This window comes from Macaca mulatta, chromosome 4 (genome assembly GCF_049350105.2).
Source record: "Macaca mulatta isolate MMU2019108-1 chromosome 4, T2T-MMU8v2.0, whole genome shotgun sequence".
In the NCBI taxonomy this organism is placed as follows: domain Eukaryota; kingdom Metazoa; phylum Chordata; class Mammalia; order Primates; family Cercopithecidae; genus Macaca; species Macaca mulatta.
In genome coordinates, this window is record NC_133409.1 from 75963592 (window position 1) to 75985882 (window position 22291).

At 43.4% G+C, this 22291-nt stretch overlaps 1 protein-coding gene across 23 annotated transcripts in view; it reads left to right on the forward strand.

Moving 5' to 3' along the window:
- Positions 1-22291, forward strand: part of ARID1B (AT-rich interaction domain 1B) — a 448289-nt gene that overhangs the window by 344409 nt on the left and 81589 nt on the right. For 21 of the 23 annotated variants that reach the window (XR_013416263.1, XR_013416264.1, XR_013416265.1 and 18 more), the window contains one exon: positions 564-653. Coding sequence is in view for 19 of the 23 variants with exons in the window: in XM_028847283.2 (XP_028703116.2) it covers positions 564-653 (90 nt within the window). In the remaining 4 variants the exon portion in view is untranslated. Of the gene's footprint in view, positions 1-563; positions 654-778; positions 2301-22291 lie in introns of those variants that run through there. The other 2 variants (XM_077999593.1, XM_077999594.1) reach the window with 1 other exon arrangement.

Genomic DNA, 22291 nt, shown 5'->3' on the forward strand with positions numbered 1-22291 from the left:
AAAAGAGATGCAGAATAATAGTCCCTTCTTTAGTGATCATATATACTGCATTTTATAGTAGAATTTTTTTTGTTTCTTAATGGAGGTCTTCTAAGTTTATGTTAAGTCTCTCATTGACTAATGATGAAGATTTTTTAGAAGTCTGTTGATATTACTGTATTGATTGGATATTACCACGAGTAATTGTCGGCCACTCTGCATGCCTGCCCACCTGGAAACTCACGTAAGAGTCAGGAAGATGAGTTTGGCCCAATGGCCCTACATTTTCTGAAATGCCTTGAAAAAGTGTGTGTCAAAAAATTTCAGCTACAGATTGATTCATATATGAGTTTAGGAACTCATTCAGTAACAGCTTTTCAGCAGGTGTGTAGCTAAATATGTTTATTCATGTTTCCTCTTTGTTTCCCAGGGAAAAGATGAACTATTACACTCTGAGCTATGTCTTTTTTTAATGGGGCTATACCTTTTGTGATCATAAAAATTAAATGTGTCTTGGTTTTGCATGACTGCACTATTAATGCAAAGGGTTCCCCCATCTCCACTTCCCCTCCTGTGTTTTACAGGTAGTCAGATGCCTCCGCAGCCACCCGGGAGCCAGTCAGAATCCAGTTCCCATCCCGCCTTGAGCCAGTCACCAATGCCACAGGAAAGAGGTTCGTCTCCAGTTCATGTCTTACATGCCTATAGTGCTTTCAGGCGATAAGGCTTACGTGAGTTTGCTTACCTGTGCACCTCCTTATCATGACTTTTTTGAAAGGATGTTATGTTTTCTTATCAGATGGAAGAAACAAACAAAAACCCTTCCAATAAATATGGAGCGGAGGGAGAATGCTTTCTTGCAGGTTGGGTGAAGCTTTGTCAAACTACAGTTCAAGGCCCTAAGAATGTGTGTGTCCACATAGCACCATGAAGCACGGTTCACATGTGACTGTAGTCTGGTATTTGATCTAGTTGTGTAAAAATAACTGTGAATGACTCAACTGGGATATCAGTCCCAATGCGTATGTACGTGGGTTGGGGGTGAGGGGTTGTGTGTGTTAATACTGGTTATTTCCTGATATTTAATAGTAAGATTTTAAACCCAGAGCAAGACCCTGTCTTAATCAATGGTAAAATCTTAGAACTGGGGCAGACCTAAAACTTTCTATGGCCCCGGTCACCTAAAGCAACTGAGGAGTATAGAGGTTAGGTGTGACTTCCCTTATTCTCAGGAGCTAGTTAGTGCCAGTCCCAGAGAAAAAGAATATGGGCTCAGTCCCAGAGAAAAAGAAACCTTTGGAGAGAAGTGGCCCCACATCTGCTAGTGCTCTTGACCCTGAGCTCAGTCCTGCCTGTCATCCCTGCCATGCGTTTCTTACGGCCTTGCAGAGACCTTGGGCCCACCCATAGTTACCTCTGTCTTCATTCTCACTTGAAGCAGTAAAGCTACTCTTTGTGGTGGTTTTAATCCAGATTGGTGTACTGAGGAGGTACAAGAAGCCTACCTGTGCACCCCTGGTGCAGTGGCAGGTCACTTCCCTTGCTGTGGGGCAAGGCTCGCCTGCTCCATCCCATACCAAAAGAGAGAAATACCACTGTCCTCCACTCCCCTCCTCTCTCACACAGGCCTGGAGGCCAGAAGTTCCCACCTTGGCAGCTAATATGTACTGAGCTCCTGCTGTTGATAACTTTTTGTATATGAGTTGTAGAGATGATGATTTGCTTCTGATTAGAATTATGATTTCTGATTAGAATTATGAGGTTTAAGTTATTTTACATGTTAAAAACTCAGCAGCATGTTTAGAAAGTAATGTCAATGAAAAGATAGATTTGTTTTATCTACACATCATTTGTGTTGAATTGAAATGTTTCAGAGGGATAAAATGAATTTTTCGTTTTCGAATACCATTACATATTTAACTTTTTATTATAGTGTAAGGTGTAGTTGATAATATAATGTTTTAATAATGGAATAGTTCATGGTTTTTAAACTTCAGAGTATGTGAGAATCATCTGGAGGACTTGTTAAAAGAGATTCCTAGGCCCCACCCCCAAGTTTCCAATTCAGAAGGTGTGAATTGGGACATTTAAAACCTCCATTTTTGGCAAGTTCTCAGATATTGCTGATGCTGGTGACTTGAGGACCGTACCTGAGAACCACTGCCTTCTAATGGTGCAATAATAGGTTTTCGAGGTGGGAGAATCACCTGAGCCCATGGAGGTCGAGGTTGCAATGAGCTGCGATCACACCACTCACTGCACTCCACCCTGAGCGACAGAGTGAGACCCTGTCTCAAAAAAATAAAAATAGATTTTAATAATTGTGTGAATATGTGCATTTGTTTCCCTAAATTCTCTACTGTGACCTGCTGTAAATCATCCTTTCATCCCATATCGTCTCTATAAATTGCTTGATCTGTATTAACTCATGTGGCTCCGGTCATCTTGAAGGCATTATAGAAGTTCATAGTGTGCTGGTGCCAAGCAAGCGTGACTCTGACTAAAATCCTGTTTTGGGTTGTGAGTTGCACCTGTGTTGTATGGTTGGGTCACTGTGGGGAAAAAGGAAATTGTCCTGCACTGGGTGCCTGCTCGGGTCAGGCAGAGAACTGAGATGAAGACTCACCCCATAACCCTGTAACATCACTCTCACAGTTCTTCCTATTTTAACAAGTGTTATAGGGTAAGAGGTCCCTTATTTGAAAGTCTTAAAATTTTAACCTGTATTACTAAGAAGAAAGAAAAGAAAGAAGAAAGAAAGAAAAGAGAAACCCTCTCCTTGAACAATGTCTTTCCCAACCTTTTCCAACAGATACGTGCTTGGGAAATTGGGCAGTGTAGAAAGCCAGATGTGAAAAACAGGACGACAATTAGGAAACTGAGCTAAATCAAACTTTTAGCTTAAATTAACACACTTTCAAGGCAAATTCTAGGCTTTTTAGTGGTACTATTGTATGGAAATTACCATGTTAATATGATTATTGTTTTTCTTTGATTGCCTTTATTATATGTAGTGTAGTTTGGGTAACTGATACCAGATACATAACAATCTGGGTGGTTATAATGACCACTTCCTTTTTTTTTTTTTTTTTGAGACGGAGTTTCGCTCTTGTTGCCCAGGCTGGAGTGCAATGGCGCATTCTCGGCTCACTGCAGCCTCTGCCTCCTGGGTTCCAGCAATTCTCCTGCCTCAGCCTCCCAAGTAGCTGGGATTATAGGCATGTGCCACCACGCCCAGCTGATTTTGTATTTCAGTAGAGATGGAGGTTTCTCCATGTTGGTCAGGCTGGTCTCGAACTCCTGACCTCGGGTAATCTACCCGCCTCGGCCTCCCAAAGTGCTGGGATCACAGGCGTGAGCCACCGCACCTGGCCATGACCATTTCTTTCAAATAGTAAATATAAATTATATAAGTTGCTAAATGTGAATTGATTTTTATGAATGTGATCTCTAGACCTCCTCTGAAGAGACATTATTATATTGTTATAGTTTGTTTGCACACAGCTATAAAGAACTACTGGAGACTGGGTCCTTTATAAAGAAAAGAGATTTAGCTGACTCGTAGTCCTGCAGGCTGTGGGAGGCCTATGGAAACTTCCAGTCATGGTGGAAGGTGAAGGTAAATGTAGCACATCTCACATGGCAGGAGCAAGAGGAAGAGAGCGAAAGGGGAGGTGCTACACACTTTTAAACAACCAGATCTCGTGAGTTCTCACGAGATAGCACTAGGGGGGTGATGCTAGACCATTAGAAACCACCCCCATGACCCAGTCACCTCCCATCAGGGCCCACCTCCAACATTTGGGATCACAATTCAACATGAGATTTGGGTGGGGACACAAAGCCAAGCTGTATCACTGTGTGCATTCCCTTTTGTGTGTATCTGTTGGTTAGGCAACACCCTGAAAAGGAAAACTTCCTATTTTAAAATGACTGTTATGTTAGAAGATGTTTTGCCTCACATGAGTGAAATTCCCTCCAGCACTGGGTAGCAAGGCTCTAGCGAAAATGGCTTTATTATGTGTTAAAATTTAGGAAAAAATGTTAGCTCCTAATAACCTTTGATCAAATGCCACTTGATCAGGTGTTTAAATGGCAAATGACAGTCACTTTAATGCTTTCATACAATAATAAAACCATATGTTTGTTGGACCATCATTTGGTATGTACCAGCAGCATACACAATGGAAAGTAAATCTAACAAAACTCTTACTAAGAAATTCCCTAAAATTGATCCCCCCATATTGGAAAGTAACTTAACTTTGTTTATACTCTTACAATTGATACATACCCGCCCTGTTTAGGGAAGAGCTGAAAGAAACAGGCCAAGAAATACATTAGTGAGTTAGCGTCTTTTTTAAAAAAAAAGTATGTCAGGCTGGGCATGGTGGCTCACACCTGTAATCCCAGCACTTTGGGAGGCTGAGGCGGGCGGATCACTTGAGGTCAGGAATTAGAGACCGGCCTGGCCAACATGGTGAAACCCCATCTCTACAAAAAACACAAAAAAATTAGCCGAGCATGGTGGCGGGCGCCTGTAGTCCCAGCTACTCGGGAGGCTGAGGCAGGAGAATCGCTGGAACCCGGGAGGCAGAGTTTGCAGTGAGCCAAGGCTGCAGGGAACTGAGATCACGCCACTGCACTCCAGCCTGGTCAACAGAGCAAGACTCTGTCTCCAAAAAAAAAAAAAAAAAAAGGTATATCACGGGAACCATAGACCCGGATAGAAAAGATGATGACATTGCTTCTCTACTGCTGAGTGCTAAAATAACCACATTGAACAGTTCTTTTTACACTTAATTTGTTTTAATAAATAAGATTATGATAATAATACTAATATTCCACTGCATACCTACTTTCTTTAATGTACCCACAGGAGATAACATTTTCTTTAATGGCAAGGAATCTAGAAACACATTTGCACAGAGACAAGAGATGATGGAGAGTGAGAGATGATGCAGCCTACTTCTCTCTGGAGGTGCAGTTTTCTGAGTCCTCCCTCCAAGTCCTCATGGGGCAGTGATGCTGGCAACACTGCCCTGGAGCCTAAGTCCCCCCAGTCTCAAGAAGCTGAACCCTTGCTCTGATCTTTCTTCTCTACTTGGTCCTGTGTTCCCATTCAGGAAGGGCATGTGTTGATAAACCATGTACCCTGTGTTTCAGAGGTTCTACAAACCTCTGGTGACAGCAAGGTCAGTGAAGTGCCCGGATTTCCTGACAGCAGTCCTTTGTAAACCTGCAGTCCCTGTCCCCACCTCATCGCTTTTTCGGTGCCCATTTTATCTAGTGGTTTTGGTATTGAGTTTTGTCACAGGACATCAGTCACAAATCCATTTCCCCACATGGTACATAGATGAAAAGAACTGTGAGTTTCTACAGTTTGATATTTTCTATGTATAAAAGGTATTTGTGCAAGTAAATATAGACATGGCATCATAGGTTACAAATGGAGGGAAAACTTTAGATGTTTACTGGGCCCTTTACTCTCTTACATAGTGTTGCTTCCTCTACATTTTCTTCTGTTTTCCAGTATAAAACTTGATTTAGTATTATGCTGCTGGAAGGGTTTTATTTTTTTGGGTTTCTTTTTGTTTGTTTGTTTTGGGTTTTTGGGTTTTTTTTGAAACAGAGTCTTGCTCTGTCGCCCAGGCTGGAGTGCAGTGGCGGGATCTCGGCTCACTGCAAGCTCTGCCTCCCAGGTTCACACCATTCTCCTGCCTCAGCCTCCCGAGCAGCTGGGACTACAGGCGCCCGCCACCACGCCCGGCTAATTTTTTTGTATTTATTCACCATGTTAGCCAGGATGGTCTTGATCTCCTGACCTCGTGATCCACCTGCCTCGGCCTCCCAAAGTGCTAGGATTACATGCGTGAGCCACTGTGCCCAGCGGAACTTCTTTTTAACTAAATAAAGAAAATTAGTTCAAATTTTTTGGTCTTTACTTCTTCATTACTTGTATGAATTTTAAAGAAAAATGGTCAAAACCTCAGTTTAGTATTCTGTAGTAACATATTTGCCATTGGTTTTTATTTTAAACCTCTCTGTAGATCTCATATGGCAATATACAGAATTGTTACTAAGTCACCTTGCCAAAAAATCAAGCAGTGTAAATTAGGCCACCTAAGGCATTGGAGGAACAGTTCAGATAACCTTAAAATACTGAAATGGATCTTACAAAAATTGTAGGTGACAAGTTTACATTTGTTTTATCCTTATTTCTTAATCTTTATATGTCTTGAAATTCGAAAAGAACAATAGGAAACGGCTTAGTAATAGGTTGTCCTCTTTCTCAGGAAGTCTTGGAGGGAATACGGAATAGTCATCTGAGTAGATAAATAAGTATAATAATTATTAACATTAAAGTTACCACATTTTTAACCCCAATGACACGCTAAGCTTAATGAAACTAACAAATGCCCTTCTAGTTTATTGGATTAGCAATTAGGTGAAAATGCTGAAAGAAAGCTTATTTATTTGGACAGATGTAGAGAGGTCAGAATTAATTTTTCGAAAACCTTCTAATTGAATTCCCTTTTAATTTCACAGTGGTGTCTAGTTAAACATTCATGTTAATACCGGCGATTTTCTGAAGGTCTGAACTAGATCTGGATTCCCAAAACCAACACAGGTTATTTAACCCTTTTCATCTCGTGAGCCAGCAGGGACTTTCCTAGTGTAATCCCACAGTATTTGAATAATTAGAAGGTAGTAATGAGGATTTAATTAGTCCTTGAGATATGCCGAAGCAGAACCCCTAAGAACTTCCCCTTTCGGACATGGATGTGAGCAGAATGGATGCTGCTCCAGGACTGTGAGGCATGAGGAAATGTATTCTGTTGCTGGAGGCAGTTCTCTGGCACCGTTGTGTGGCCATCAGATCGGTGCTGCAAGCATCCTGGGTGAAATCTTCCAGAATTACGGAATAACAGCCCCCAGCCTTCATTGCTGCCCACCTTCCAACCTACACAAGGACTGGCTTTTCCTCTCCACTGTTGAAAAAGAGGAGTTGTAGTCAAAGCACGCTGTACCTGATTGAAATTGGCTTTTGCTTATCGGTGGCATCAACATTAGGTGAGCTGGGCGAGTTGTGTATTTTCTCTATAGTTCTATACATTTCTCTATAGTTCTATAGAGAAAATAGATAACAAAATGTTGTGTTGTTCTAAGCCTCTGGTATTTTGTCCAGCCAAACATAGGGATCTTGACAGCTGTTTGTCAGCAGAATCACAAAAATCTCATCTTTGGAATCTGATGTTCGCAGAGTAATATTTATCAGTAGCTGCACTTTTATAGATACAGACAGTGCCATTACCCAGCAAAGTGTGTAGCAGATGGGGTTTGATCAGGCATTTAGAGGTTCTTTTTGCATATTGCCACAAAAGGTGAATCAAAATTTCTATACTTCAAAAGTCTGAGGTTTCAAACTTAGATATTTTATTTAGACCGAACAGTCTTCATTATTGAATATTTCATTATTCAATATGTCTTCATTTTTTATATGCTGCTTCTGTTATTAACCCCAAATGTTAACTGCCTTGGTATAATTTTATTCCCACAAATTAATGGTATATTTTAGCTTCTTTACAAAGTCTGAATAGAATTCCTCATCAAATTTCGAATCACATTCTGTTTGCATAGGGCACATCTTTTGGCTGGGGGCAAATCCTTCTCTTACCTTTTCATGCAATCAGGGGAAGAAGAGAATGAATTCATCGTCTTCCTATGAGTTGGACTGAGCTTCCCCAGGGCCTGCATGGCCCTCGGTGTTCATCCCCTGCCAGGGACCCCCATATCGGCAGCAGACTAGAGCTTCACAGATGCTCAACAGAGACTGAGCTGGACAACTAAAGCCATCCAGCTCTCTCACCCTCTCATAGCACAGGACAACCAAACTAGAAAATCTTTACTGTTGTGGAATTAAGAAAGCTTACAATTTTACCGATAAATACTGTATGTCATTTGCTGTAACATAGTGTTTGTCCCTGTGAACTCACTGTTAGTATTTGGATCTTACACAAGATTAAAGCTACCGCTGCTGCTCCCCACTGCCCCTTTCTTCCCAGATGCATTTCCATGACTGCACAGCCCTACAGTGGGTGTCAGTATGGGCCACAGCCCTTGCACCTGGAGCCTGGCACTAAATGGATTGTGCTGAGGCCCCTCCCCAACCCCAACCATGCTCTTTATGACCCAGGGGCATTTAGATAGAAATAAGTACAATTTTTATGTATGTATGTATGTATGTATGTATGTATGTAGGTATGTATGTATGTTGAGACGGAGTCTCTCTCTGTCACCCAGGCCGGAGTGCAGTGGTGGGATCTCAGCTCACTGCAAGCTCCGCCTCCCGGGTTCACGCCATTCTCCTGCCTCAGCCTCCCAAGTAGCTGGGACCACAGGCGCCCACCATCACGCCAGGTTAATTTTTTGTATTTTTAGTAGAGACGGGGTTTCACCGTGTTAGCCAGGATGGTCTCGATCTCTTAACCTTGTGATCTGCCCGCCTTGGCCTCCCAAAGTGCTGGGATTATAGGCATGAGCCACCGTGCCTGGCCGAAATTTTTTTATTGTTGTCAACTAGTTTCATGGTGATATTTTTACCAAAAGTTATTTTTTTAATTTGAAAATGACTCTTGAATATCTTAATTGACCTAATTCCTTAATATTCAGGAATAGATTAACAAGTCAGTACTGAAATGAAGGAGACCACCCAGATAATTGTTAAGGAGCTGGAAGTGGAGTTTGATACTTTTTTCTGTTTTTGCAAACTACAGAAATCATTTTGTTCCTCTTTCTATTGGATTCCCAGTTGTAAGTGTGACAGTAAATCTGCAGATGCTGAGATGTTTCATAAGATATACTGGTTGTCAGAAAATGTTCTCTTAATCTACCTTCCTAGTCTTAAAGAGTAAATGCATCGTTTTCCTAATGTATGCTGTGTAAGTTTATAGATCACTCTGGTAGGGCATCAACAATAATCTACCCTCACCCCCAGATGCAATTAATTTAGCCTCTGCTCTTAATTGAAGATCCCTTCTTTGTGATGTGTGAAAGATGAAAATAAACTCAAATGGGAGGCTTTATACAAAAGAGAATATCTCGACACCACTTTGGAAAGCTACTTCTAATTTCTTCAGCCTCAGAACTCTGCCTTTGTGCGAGACTGTGGACCAAGCCAAAGCTAGTCAGTGACGAAGGCAGTCATGGCCCAGCACTTGTGTTAGGTTTATCATTAAGTTCCTTTTAAACCTGCTGTCCAGAAATAGGTGCATCCCAAAGCTGGGAAAACAAATGTCACACACAATAAGAGTCCATTTATATTCACTGAGGAATCATCAGTGGAAATTTTAGAACATTTTAAAAGAAGCATATTTTGTTACTTTTGTTATATACAGTAATTTTTTGAATTACAAATTAAAGTGGGCTTTTAGTACTTAATACTCATTTGTAATTGGCTCATTACTCTTCATTGAAAGTATTTGAGAACATCTGGATCTTAGGTAAATTCATTGATTTATAACAACACTTTTTCCTGTTCCTTTTGTGTTTTTTCTGTCTCAGTGAAAAACCATTGTCTTTTTCCAAAACCAAAAATTCAGAAGCCATCCTTGATGCGTTTTTCTCCCCCATCTGCCCCAAACTAATTAGTCAAGTTCCACCAACTCTTCCCCAGTAGAGGTTTCCACACACCCCTTCTCCGTACCCGCTGTCACCACTCTAGTCCAGACACCTAGTTAACCTCACAGCCTCTTCGCTGTTCCTCCTGTCCCCAGCCTCATGCCCTTGAGATCATATTCCACCTCCACAGACCAATGAGAGCATATCATTCCTCACCATCTGTGCCTTTAGTCACTTGCCTGTGCCTTGGATAAAGGTGCACTGACCTGTGTGGTCAAGGGCCTGTCCTTATCCAGCCCCAGCCTCCTTTGCTGGCCTCCTTGTCATCACACTGCTTTCTCTCTCAAACACCTGCCACACTGAACCTCTTGGAATCTTTATATAAACTCTTCTCTCCAACTGGAACACTTCTGCAGCCATCCCACCTCAGCCGCACCCTTACCAGCCCTGTGGGTCTTCTTACCTGTGTGTCTTGTCCTAATTCTTCAGATCCTCAGCCTGGCTCTTAGTAGGTGTTTGAGTCAGCGTTTGTTGGGTGAACAAAGGAAGGAAGCATAACCAGTCACGGTGCTGCCCCTGTGGGCTAGGCGCCCTCTGAAGCAGCCCAGATGTGTACATCATTGGTGACCCATTAACAGCTGGGATTACAGTTGATTCGCAGTTGAACTGTCCTCCAGACTCTAGAACTCTGCGAGTGAAGGGACCATGGCCTTGTCAGTTTCAGAACTCCAGGGCCTCATGTTTTACCTTCTCATTTTAATCTGCAGGGACTTTAGAATCAGAAGATCTGGGTTTAGGTACAAGCTTTATCACTAACTAGTTTTGTATCCTTGGACTATTTGTGAGATGAGGATCATGGATAAATTGCACAGTTCAAATAAGATTTTGTATCTAACAGTAAAAATTGCAAAGCACCATGAACATGGTAAATGTAAGATCAGGTTCAGATACCTCAGGTGAGACCTGGGTCGAAAACCTTAAAAAGTAGTTTCTCTGCTTCTCCAGCACATAGTGACATACATACATTGTCTTTGTCCTCAGCACTGAAGCAGACTTTTGCAGCTAAAACTTAAAAGATTTGTGTAAGGAATGACTGGACCTTCTGCCCCCATCTGCCGTCTGGGTGCTCAGTCTGACCCCTCTCCGCACTCTCGTTTGCCCAGTGATAGGTGGTGTAAGTTTCAGGAGCAGTCAGCAGCGGAGAGGAGTGTGTGGGGTGGATGGGGACAGCTAGAGGTTGCTGTGCCCGGCTCCAAGTATCCGACAGGGAGCAGTTTTGCCAGTTAACCTAACAGCACAGCTGGTGCCACGCGGGGGGCCTGGGTTAAAGCCTTGAACGGGCCATTAGTTTCTGTCTTCCTCAAAGCAGTTCATGTTGTGAAGAGAGGAAGGCAGGCAGATAAACACTGAACATAGTTAAATGTAACGAGAATATATTTTTTTAATCTATTTTTCTCTCCAAATGGGGATGTGACACCTATTTATGAAGAGAAGCGCCTCTGCCTGTATTTCTGGGTGGAGACACCGCAAAGGTGGCATGGTATGTAACCGTGGCACACACACATGGCAAAGCCGCTTTTATTGGACTGAATTTTTAACAGATGCCAACATGAAAATAAATTGTCCATGTGCCAAACGAAAGACGTGCTTGCTTTTTGGTGGTTTCTGTTACCTTGGACGTCTTGTTGATATCCTGACAATGCTGTAGTTCTCTGCTAGCTGACGAGGCACCTTTGATGAAGAAATTAAAGTTTTCTGTAATTGATTTTGTGCTCTCCTGCATTGGCCTGGCCACGCATGCTTTCTGGCTTTGCTGGTTTCTCTTTCATGGGTAGGATGAATGGTGACTTGGGTTTCATGCTTGACTCTACTTTTTCCAACAGAATTTAAAGTCTCGAATGCTTAAATTGCAGAATTTGTTGTGTCCCATGAAGAGGAAAAGAATACACAATTTGGAGGCTAAACAAGATCCATGTTAAAATTCCCCCCCGTTTAATTTTCCCAAATTTCCTAGTTTTGCTTTCACTTTTTATTTGACTTTGTTTCTAACTCAGTTTTGTAACACCCTTCAAACTTGGAGATATGTTTTCATTGGATGGTACTTTAATTGGACCTATCCCTGGTGATTTTGGAGCTTTGACAACATTGCCCTGTTTAAGTTCATGGAGCTCCATCACTGTTTCCTTTAGGTCGTCTACCCGCAAATATGCTTTAAGGACTCAGTTTACTTTTAAAATTAAATACAGTTTCGTTGTATTTTTGAAAGTTTCTGTAGCGCTTCAAAAGATAGGTCTCTCTTTTAACTGGGGAAGAATTTTTCTGTCTTCCTACTACACAAAAATACTCATTTTTTTCTTCTCTTATGTAGAAGATGTGATTTGCTTATAAGGACGTCATAAATCAGTTTCTTTAATTTTTTTTTTTTTTTTTTGTCTGCTAAGATTTAGAAAGCAACACTGGATCTTTGCTATAAAGATTATCTCTTTTACAAATAAGAGAATCATATCTAGCTTTTTTTTTTTTTTTTTTTTTTGCTGAGGCGGAGTTTTACTCTGTCGTCCAGGCTGGAGTGCAGTGGCGCAATCTCTGCTCACTGCAACCTCCACCTCCTGGGTTCAAGCAGTTCTCCTGCCTCAGCCTCCCAAGTAGCTGGGATTACAGACATGTGTCACCACGCCCGGCTAACTTTTGTGTTTTTAGTAATGACGGGGTTTCACCATGTTGACCAGGCTGGTCTTGAACTCCTGACCTCAAGTGATCCACCCGCCTCAGCCTGCTAAAGTGCTGGGGTTACAGATGTGAGCCTCCGCGCCTGGCCCACATATAGCGTTTTTATAAACTAGGGAAAGTCTCCGCTAAACAAACCACAGATAGGACACTGCTGCAGAACATACTGGAAAGGTCTGGAAAACTCACTTATCTAAGAATAACACAGGGACATGTTTTAGAAATGGTAATTTGTTTACCACTGGGTCTTTTTTTTTTTTTTTTTTTTTTTTTTGAGACGGAGTCTTGCTCTGTAGCCCGGGCTGGAGTGCAGTGGCCGGATCTCAGCTCACTGCAAGCTCCGCCTCCTGGGTTTACGCCATTTTCCTGCCTCAGCCTCCGGAGTAGCTGGGACTACAGGCGCCCGCCACCTCGCCCGGCTAGTTTTTTGTATTTTTAGTAGAGACGGGGTTTCACGGTGTTAGCCAGGATGGTCTCGATCTCCTGACCTCGTGATCCGCCCGTCTCGGCCTCCCAAAGTGCTGGGATTACAGGCGTGAGCCACCGCGCCCGGCCTACCACTGGGTCTTAAGCACCTGTGACAACGACTGGCTTGTCATTAGGCCAGCTAGGCCAGTTTTCCAAGAGGGCAGTGAAGAGATTTCTTGTTTTTAATTGATAGAAGAAAAATGTCTTTTGGCTTAGTCTTTAACACAGGTCTCCGTAATAGAGATTGAAGTAGCGTTTTCCCTAGACTTACGTGAACACCGCTTACATTGCCATGTAACGAGAATGGATTGTTGGAGTAGGAATTTTTCACTAATGCTAATATTACTATTCACAGGAGAATGCCCCTAAATAAAACAGTCCTTTCAAAATGCAGGCTGAATGACTCCAGGGAATATCCTGGCAGCCCACCACTACCCCTGTCTTTAGCTATTAGATATACCAAATATGGAATTCAAACAGTTATCAAATTGTATTATAATCCATTATCTAAATTAACACCATGTGACGTCGGAATGAACTTGAGGACAAGTGATTCGCCCCTTAGCAGGTGGTGGAAACGAACCTGCCCAGGTCGGGCTTATACCTTCACACAAGCTCTGGGGCAGCAGAACCTGCCAGGGCACCGTTTCCTAGGCCAGGGTCCTGCGTGCTCTAACTTACAGCTAGAAAGAGAACGGTCTTCTCTTTTTTTTTTTTTTTTTTTTTTTTTTTTTTTTGAGTTGGAGTCTTACCCTGTCCCAGGCTAGAGTACAGTAGCGCGATCTCGGCTCACTGCAACCTCTGCCTCCCAGGTTCAAGTGATTCTCCTGCCTCAGCTTCCCAAGTAGCTGGAATTACAGGTGCCCACCACCACACCCAGCTAATTTTTTTTGTATTTTTAGTAGAGACCAGGTTTCACCATGTTGGCCAGGCTTGAACTCCTGACCTCAGGTGATCCACCCGCCTCAGCCTCCCAAAGTGCTGGGATTATAGGTGTGAGCCACCACACCTGGCTGGGAATAGTCTTCTTAGTTCAGACTGATTTTCCTTTAATCCCCACAAAAAACCTAATGGGTTGTTCCATCCATTAAGACAAACGTTTATCAAGCTACTCACTGCCATGGGTGCTTGAGATCCCATGGTAACCAGAAGTCAGGGCCCTTCTCCTGACATTGAGAGTCTATTCAGGTACTTGACGGGGATTTTGAGATCTCTCTCTCTGTCTGTCTCTCTCTCTCACATACACACACACACACACACACACACACAGAGAGAGAGAGAGAGAGAGAAGCAAACTCTGGGGAATCTGCCAGATCAGGAAGGATGTATGCTGCATCTTAGGCCGCCCAGAGCTAATCAATACTATAGCTGTTGGTTGAGTGGCCTAAAACTGACAAGCTGAGCTTTTCTGAGCCAAATAACATGGCCGGCCAATTATTCCTGGAACCATTTATCTGGAAGGGCACAGGGCTTTCTGCATAGTGAGCTAAGTGAGGCAGGATCCCCCTCAGCTCTAGCTGGCCTTGTAGAGGAGGTGTGGGACAGGCAGGCCCAGCCCAGAGCCACCGCTCCCTCAGGGCAGCCTCAGAAGGCGTGCCAGGAGGCCCACAGGTGTGGCATTGCACCTCCAGAGATTAACCACCATCCAGGGACTTGCAGCATTTTCTGGCTTCACTGATAAATGGCATGTAGGGAAACCTGGCAAGAGAATTAGTTTGGAAACTTAGAGTCATTCACACAGGAAATAAATGGTAGAATGCATTAAAAATAATATGAATAATAGTAGCTATCATTTATTAAACCTCTAGTGTGTGCAAGCACTGAGCTGTGTGCTTTACACATTTTCTCATTTAATCTTACAAGGTAGGCTCAGTTGTCATCCACATTTTTCAGAAAAGGAAAGTGATGCTTTGCAGTTACTTACGTGCCCACAGCTGCTGAACTAGTAAGTGGTGAAGCCACAATTTGGCCCAGGCAGTTGATCTGCAGAGCCCTCACTCCTCACAGCTTCGCAGTGGCTGTGGAGATGCACAGGGTGGATGCGTCTGATAGATATTTAGACCATGGAAATAATTGTGCTTTCTGGCCTAGTAGACTCGTTTTTCTTCCTTGCCTTGCTGTCAGCTATCAGTTATTCCTTCTCACAACAGTCCTTTCTTGGACAGCTGTCTCCCTTTCCTCAGAAATGATTCTTTGAAAACACCGTGAGATGAAGAACGAAACGATCCAATTTATTAAGCTGCTTTTGTAAAGTGAAAACAAATGGGTCAGAATGAAGATGGTTTATTGTGTTCACTAAGACAACATGTTTTTGGTTCTACCTCTAGGCCAGATACCTTGCTTGGGCAGATGAGAGGAGAGTGTGTTTTAGAGCCTCTGGAACTTGTAGTCTGATGAGAGAGACAGTTGCGCAAAAAACGATAGCAGTGTACTAACTGCCTGGCCACAGTTAACATTTGTGGTGCTTTTCAAGCATATAAAAGTGACTGCTTTCCTGGAAGGGCAAGGAGTGTCATGGAAGATAGCAGTAACAGAGTCATACAGAACAGGTGTACATCAGCTGTATGAAGGCAAGTGGCCTTCTAGGCACATCTGTAAAAACAGCTGCAGCAAAGGACACAGCACACCAGCTTGTTTTTTAAGCTATGCCTCCCATTAATGGATCCTTCCATGGTATGTAAAATATCAGAGTGTAGTAGTACATAATAAAGGTCAACATTGTTTTGGGAAATGTAGAGTGTATGTGAATAGTATGTGTAAGTATGTAAATATATACTCATGCACATTGGATCATGACATAAAATATGTCTCTAAAGTATAGATTGTTGAAAAAAAAGAAGTTTGAAAGTGACCTCACAAATCAACCTCTGTGAGCCTCAATGTCTTTAGGTTGATTTGAAGATGAAATGAACAAGCTGTTAGCATATAATATATGCTCATTAAAGATCAGCTGCTCATAGGCCAGGGAATGGCACCTTACCTAGAACCTGAGAATGCAGATTTGCTAAGTTTATACATATTTGCTGAGTGACTGGATGTGCAGGGACTTGCAGGTCTGAAGCATCCCAGGGGCTACAGGGAGCTCAGAGCCTAAGTGATGGAACCAGAGTGGGAGCACCTGCTGACTGCGTGTCCAGGGTAGGGTGGCAGACTTGTGTGCTGGGCTAACTTCAGCCAGTTGAGGAGTCAAGAGACAGTGAGTGGTTTTTGAATGAACACAGATCCCTGAGAGATGCGGAAGGCGGTTCAGCGCCTAAGTGTAGGCACCAGCCTTGGGCACAAGCAGAAGGTTTTCTTCTTAGAGGAGGAAACCAATAAGCCTGGGGCCTGGCTGGAGATGCTCAAAGCTTAGAGGGCAGGAAGTCATCAGTGCTGGCTTTTCTTGTGGTGTGGGTGCTCGTTTGTTGATAGTTGGTAGCTGAGCTACAGATGGTTTGAAGAAGGTAAAATTCTAAACCAGCCAAATACAAGGGCACCTCCAGTGGCCTCTAGACTCAAATGAGTGCAGGAACTTTAGCTTCCAAGTCCATGCCTGGGGACATCCACTTTGGATGACACCCACTGGTCGCAGTGGAGCGTCTCAGAAACTGTCTGGCCAGATTTTGCCCAGGTCCTTCCTATGCATTGTTCAGGTCTCAGCTGAAATGTGACTTCCTCAAGGAAACCTTCCACCCTCCCAGTCTAAATTGGGTCTTCCCCTGATACTCTCATAGCACCTGCACTTCGGTTCTCCGCATCACACACTGACTTTGAGTTATTTGTGAGATGCCTGTGTCTCCCACGGGAATGTTAACTCCATGAGGGTAGACGTTGCCTGTGCTTGGCTCATCATGCCCCTGGCACCTCGTGAATGACCCAGAAATGGAAGAGAAAGGAGGTGGTATTTAGTTGACTGAGATGTTACTTTTTTTGTCTCATACAAAGTTATACCTTGCTTCGTAATTTTAATTCATTATTTTCCCCTATTGATGGGCTTTTATTTTCTGTTCAACTAAAATTTCAGTTCCTCAAGGGCAAGGATCACATCTTTTGCTTTTTAAAAAATACTCTCTTAGTCTTACCACAGTTCCCAGAATGTTAGAGTGAAATAGGTGCATGCTGGTAGAAGATTTGTGTGACATTACTGTGGATTAAGTTACCAGTTTGATAGCTTAGATAGAAACCCACACAGTGAATAAAGGGCTCACAGAATCACTATAAAGGCAATAGTAATGCCTTTGTGTAGCGTTTTCATGGTGGTTTTCAGTTTAGCAAAGCATTTTTGCATGGATTTTTCTTATTTGACTCTCAGGGTGAATGATCTTGTAAGCCAGAGTGAGATGTGCGTTCTCCACTTACAAAGGAGCCTGTGGACCCACACAGCGAGCAGGAGAGGCAGCCTCTAAACAGATCTGCTTCCAAACAAATTCATAGTGGGTGTGTTTCTCCTACTCCACTACCTTACCTTCTCTCTGAGGATTTTTCTTTTGCTTGATTTTTCTTTCCCCTAAAGGGCAGAAAGGGTAGTCTGGTTTTCCACATCAGAAGGCTGACTCTGCGTTTGGAATGTGGTAATACAAGTTCGGTGACTGTGTGAGCATGCGCGAAGGACTCCAAACGAGGAAATTCACCGTCAGAAACCTGGTGCAGATTTATGTTACGGATGAATGTATTAATCATATTTTCATATGAGGTTTCTAAGAAACTTTGCTTTGTATCATGTAGATAATATCTAATTTAGTGCTTTGTCTAGAATTTTCCCATGTTAGATATTTACTTGGGACCCTATAATTCCATAATACACTTAGTAATTCAATATACTTTCACAATATACAGGAAATTCTTTTTCTGTTTTCTGAATTTCCCTTACTAGAAAGTGTGGTACTCTAAACTCAGATGGCTTATGACTAGAAAAGGTCACACCTTTTAAAGACGCAGCTGCATTCCCTCAGCTGTCAGGCTTGCTATTCACAAACTCTGTTACAAGGCACCATCTTAGAAGAATGTTCTGAAAAAAGCAAGATGCAATCAAACAAATATGTCACCATAAATAGGAAGAAAATTCTTAGTTGAAATCTGATTTCTTGGGAAACATTTTAAAATGTATTTCTTTCAAAAATAAAAATTTAACAAAACAAGAAAAGAACTACCTTCCAAATAAGTATACTTGGAAATTACAGACTTGATTTAGATTTCTTCCTAGGAAAGAAAAACGTTTAAACCAGAATCACACACACCTATAGCTGGAAGTGCCCCTGCAACTATTGAGTGCAGTTGAGGAAACTGAGGCCAGAAAGGTCAAGTCACTGGCTGGAATCTGCACAGCAGACTTGGAGGCCAGGATGAGATCCTCACCCAGTGCTCTCTTGGTTACCATGCCACCTGTCCTGTACCCCTGTTTGAATCTATAATAGTGACAAGAACTCACACCTGTAATCCCAGCACTTTGGGAGGCTGAGGCGGGCAGATCATGAGGTCAGGAGTTTGAGACCAGCCTGGCCAACATGGTTAAACCCTGTCTCTATTAAAAATACAAAAATTACGCCTGTAATCCCAGCACTTTGGGAGGCCGAGGTGGGTGGATCCTGAGGTCAGGAGATCGAGGCCGTCCTGGCTGATAGGGTGAAACCCAGTCTCTACTAAAAATACAAAAAAAAAAAAAAAAAATTAGCCAGGCATGGTGGTAGGTTCCTGTAATCCCAGCTACTCAGGAGGCTGAGGCAGGGGAATCGCTTGAACCTGGGAGGCAGAAGTTGCAGTGAGCCAAGATCGCCCCACTGTGCCACTGCACTCCAGCCTGGGTGACAGAGTGAGACTCTGTCTCAAAAAAAAAAAAACAAAAAAATACAAAAAATACAAAAATTAGCCAGGCGTGGTTGCCCATGCCTGTAGTCCCAGCTACTCACGAGGCTGAGGCAGAAGAATCGCTTGAACCCAGGAGGCAGAGGTTGCAGTGAGCCAAGATTGCTCTACTGCACTCCAGCCTAGGTGACACAGCGAGACTTCATCTCAGATAAAAAAAAGAAACAAAAAAGCCATTGCTGTTGAAAGCTTCCTGTGAGCCGGCCCTTTTATGCATGTTTATCTCCGTTAATCCTCACTACAACCCTATGAGGTAGATGTGATTGCCCCCATTTTACAAATGAGGAAAGTGCTGATAGACCTGCATCATTTCTGTATTTAGGATGAATAGAAATACTTCATTTTTAGCTAACTTCTGTCTCCTAATTTTTTATCAGTTTGTTTTGGAGATTATGGCAATATTCAATAACCTTTAAAAATATCCATAATGGAATACTTTTTTAGTAGGATTAGCTAGTGTTGGCATTTAATTGTGATTTTCTATTATGTGTCACATATCTGTCTCCTAACTGGTCCTCTCACATGTAACCTTTCTCCACTTCAATCCTTTCTTCATGATGCTTATTACAGTAGGGTTAGCATTCAAAAATGCAACAGGCATGGTGGCCTACGCCTGGAGTTCCAGCTAATTGGGAGGCTGAGGTGGGAAGATTGCTTGAGGCCAGGAGTTTGAGACCAGCCTGAACAACATAGAGAGACCCTGTCTCAAAAAGAAAACAAATGCAAGTCAGGTCATACCATTTCCTCTTATGGCAATATATGGTCTATGCCATTACTACCCCAACTGAAAGACCAGCTTTTCACAGGACTGCAGATACAGAGGTTTGGGTGAGCCATGTAGCCATTCATCTGGTAATAGGAGCTGTACCTGCCAGAGGAAATACTTCATATTCAAGAGAGAGAGTGACCAATAGAAAAAGAGGCAAATGATATAAACAGACATTTATAGAAAAGGAAGTAAAGACAGTTGTTTAACATGTTCACATTGACTCATGATAACCGAAATACAAACACAACCACAAGTTATACAATATCTCTGAAAGAATACATTGAAAAACCATTTGCCTTTGGCCAGGGGAACTCAGGGATGTGAGAGGTACTTCCCATAATACACCCTTTTTAACCTTTTATAATTTGTACACAGTTACCTAAGTGCTGAAGTAATGTGGATTCCAGACATTTAAATAAAAAACATGCAGAAATAAAAACTTGTTCATCCCAGCTGGAAGCTCCATCTGAATGTATAGGCTATCCATGTTAAAAGATATTTTTGGGAGTTTATAAACCAAACATTAACATTATAATGTCTTGCTTTTTTTGTACATCACATTACGGATTATAGGACACTTTCCATGTTGTTTCAGTTGATCCTCACAGGATCCGGGACTGTAGCTTAGAGAGGTTATTGTTTTGTTTCATTTAATTTAATTTAGGAGAGCTAAACAATTAAACATGAGGCCAAAGTACATAAGAAAGTGGCAGTCTTTTATTGCAAATATGCGCACACTCTCGGGCGAGGTTCTCTGGTCCTCAGGTGTGGGGCCAGGGAAGTCACGCCGGGCTCTCGGGTGAGGTTCCCCGGTCCAGGAATGTGGGGGCCGAAGAAGTCACGCCGGCTCCTGCTGGCGGCGGACTTTTATGCATTGGTACTGGAAGGGGGAGGGCAGTGGGCGGGATAAGGGCCTGATAGGGGCGTCTCCGTAGGCGTGGCCAGGAAAGTTTCAATCTCTTCGGATTTACGTCACCTGGCACATGCTCAGTTGATCTGCATCTTCCCGGGCGTGGGCTGCATTTTCCCGTGTGCGGGAAAGTTGGTGAGGAAGAACCCAGAAGCAACATGGATTGTGCCTTCTTGTTCACCTTCCTCCATCTTGTCCTTTCTCCCTCACCCAAACAGTCCAACCTATTATTGATTATAAGAATTTGGGGCACCGTTGTCTGTCTGGCTGCTTCCTGCTGTTAGGGGGCGTAGTTAGGGTCTGAGGTTGGCAGTTGGGTGTAGGGATGCAGGAGCATTTGGTTGAAGGTGACTCGGGTGATCTCTTGGACCTTGGCTCGGAGAAATTTTATTAAAATGGGAGCAAGACATAACATAAGGCAGAGGATTAGTATGGGAATTAGGAAATCACAAAGGGCACCTTGCCAAGCTAGGTCTTCTATGAGAGTAAAAAGTTGGGAAACCTACTGGTTGGGGGATGGGTCGGGAAGGAGGGTGTCTATGGGGTTTATGAGGGAAAAGTCCGTTAAGTTAAGATGAAGTATGGTGAGGAAGCGGGAAAATTTGAGAAGGGTATTGATCCTTGAGTAGAACCTGGTCACCTGGAGAAAGGGAAGGGGAATAGATGTTTTGAGTTAGGTTAAGATGTCTCGTCCCAAGAGGGGGGTGGGACAAGAGGGCATGATGAGGAAAGAGTGGGCAAAGCATGCATAGTCAGGCGGTAACTTAACACTGGGGTCTGGTGAGGGTTGGACGGTTTACCGTCTACCCCAACTACTGAGATAGTGGATGGCTGGCTAGGACCTCCATAGGTTGAAAAAACAGAATAGGCAACCTCCGTATTGATGAGAAAAGAAATTGGCTTACCCGCTACCTGTAGAGTTACCCTAGGCTCGGCGAGGGTGACAGGGGTCTCTGAGTGTGGGCACCATCAGTCGTCGTCCAGGTGTAGGAGCTGGAAGGAGCTTTCCGACCCTTGAGGAGAGGCACCACGTTGAGGTGCAATGCCTGCCCTGCTGGCGGGGCAATCAGACTTCCAGTGTCCTTCCTGTTGGCAGGTTGGGCATGGCGTGGTAGGCAGGCGAGGATTTGGACACCTTTTTTCTCAATGCCCAGTTGTGCCACACTTAAAGCATGGGCCAGACGGAGTGGCCGGCTTGGCCTGGGGACACTGGTTTGCCCAGTGTCCTAGGTCTATGCATTTATAGCAGGAGCCCTTGGGAGACTTGCCCTGTGTCTTCCCTGCCGGCAGAGTGGGCAGTGCTGGTTGGAGGGCAGCCACTAGAGCTTGCGCCTGAAGCACAGCCCTTCTTTTCTCCTTGTCTAGCTCTGTGGCCTCAGCTGCTTCTTCTCTGGAGTTAAAGACTTTAAAGGCCAATTTTACTAAGTCCTGTATGGGGGTTTGAGGCCCATCTTCAACCTTTTTCAGCTTTTTTCGAATATCTGAGGCTGACTGGGAGATAAAATAGGAGGCTAGGACAGCTGCTCCGGTTGGGGAGGTGGGGTCTAGCCGAGTAAATTGGGCTAGTGCCTCTGTAAGGCGATTTAGGAAGGAAGCCGGGTTCTCATCTGGGTGCTGGATGATTTCCTTTAGTTTATCAAAATTGACCACTTTGTTAGAGGCTGCCTGCATACCGGCCAAGAGACATTGAACCATAATGTCTCTCCTATGGCGGCCGGGCTGCTGTGGTTGATAATCCCAATCTGGTTCTATGGACGGGACAGCCATCTTTCCTAACGGGACGGTGGCGTCAGTTAAATGCCATTGATCTGCATGTTGCCTGGCAGCTGCAAGAATACACTCTCTCCTCTGGGTTAAGGGAGGAGGACAAAATGACCTGTAAGTCATGCCAGGTTAGATCATATGCCTGACATAGGTATCGAAACTCCTTGGAATATAGGGTGGGGTTAGCAGAGAAGTCGCCGAGCCGTTTTTCAATC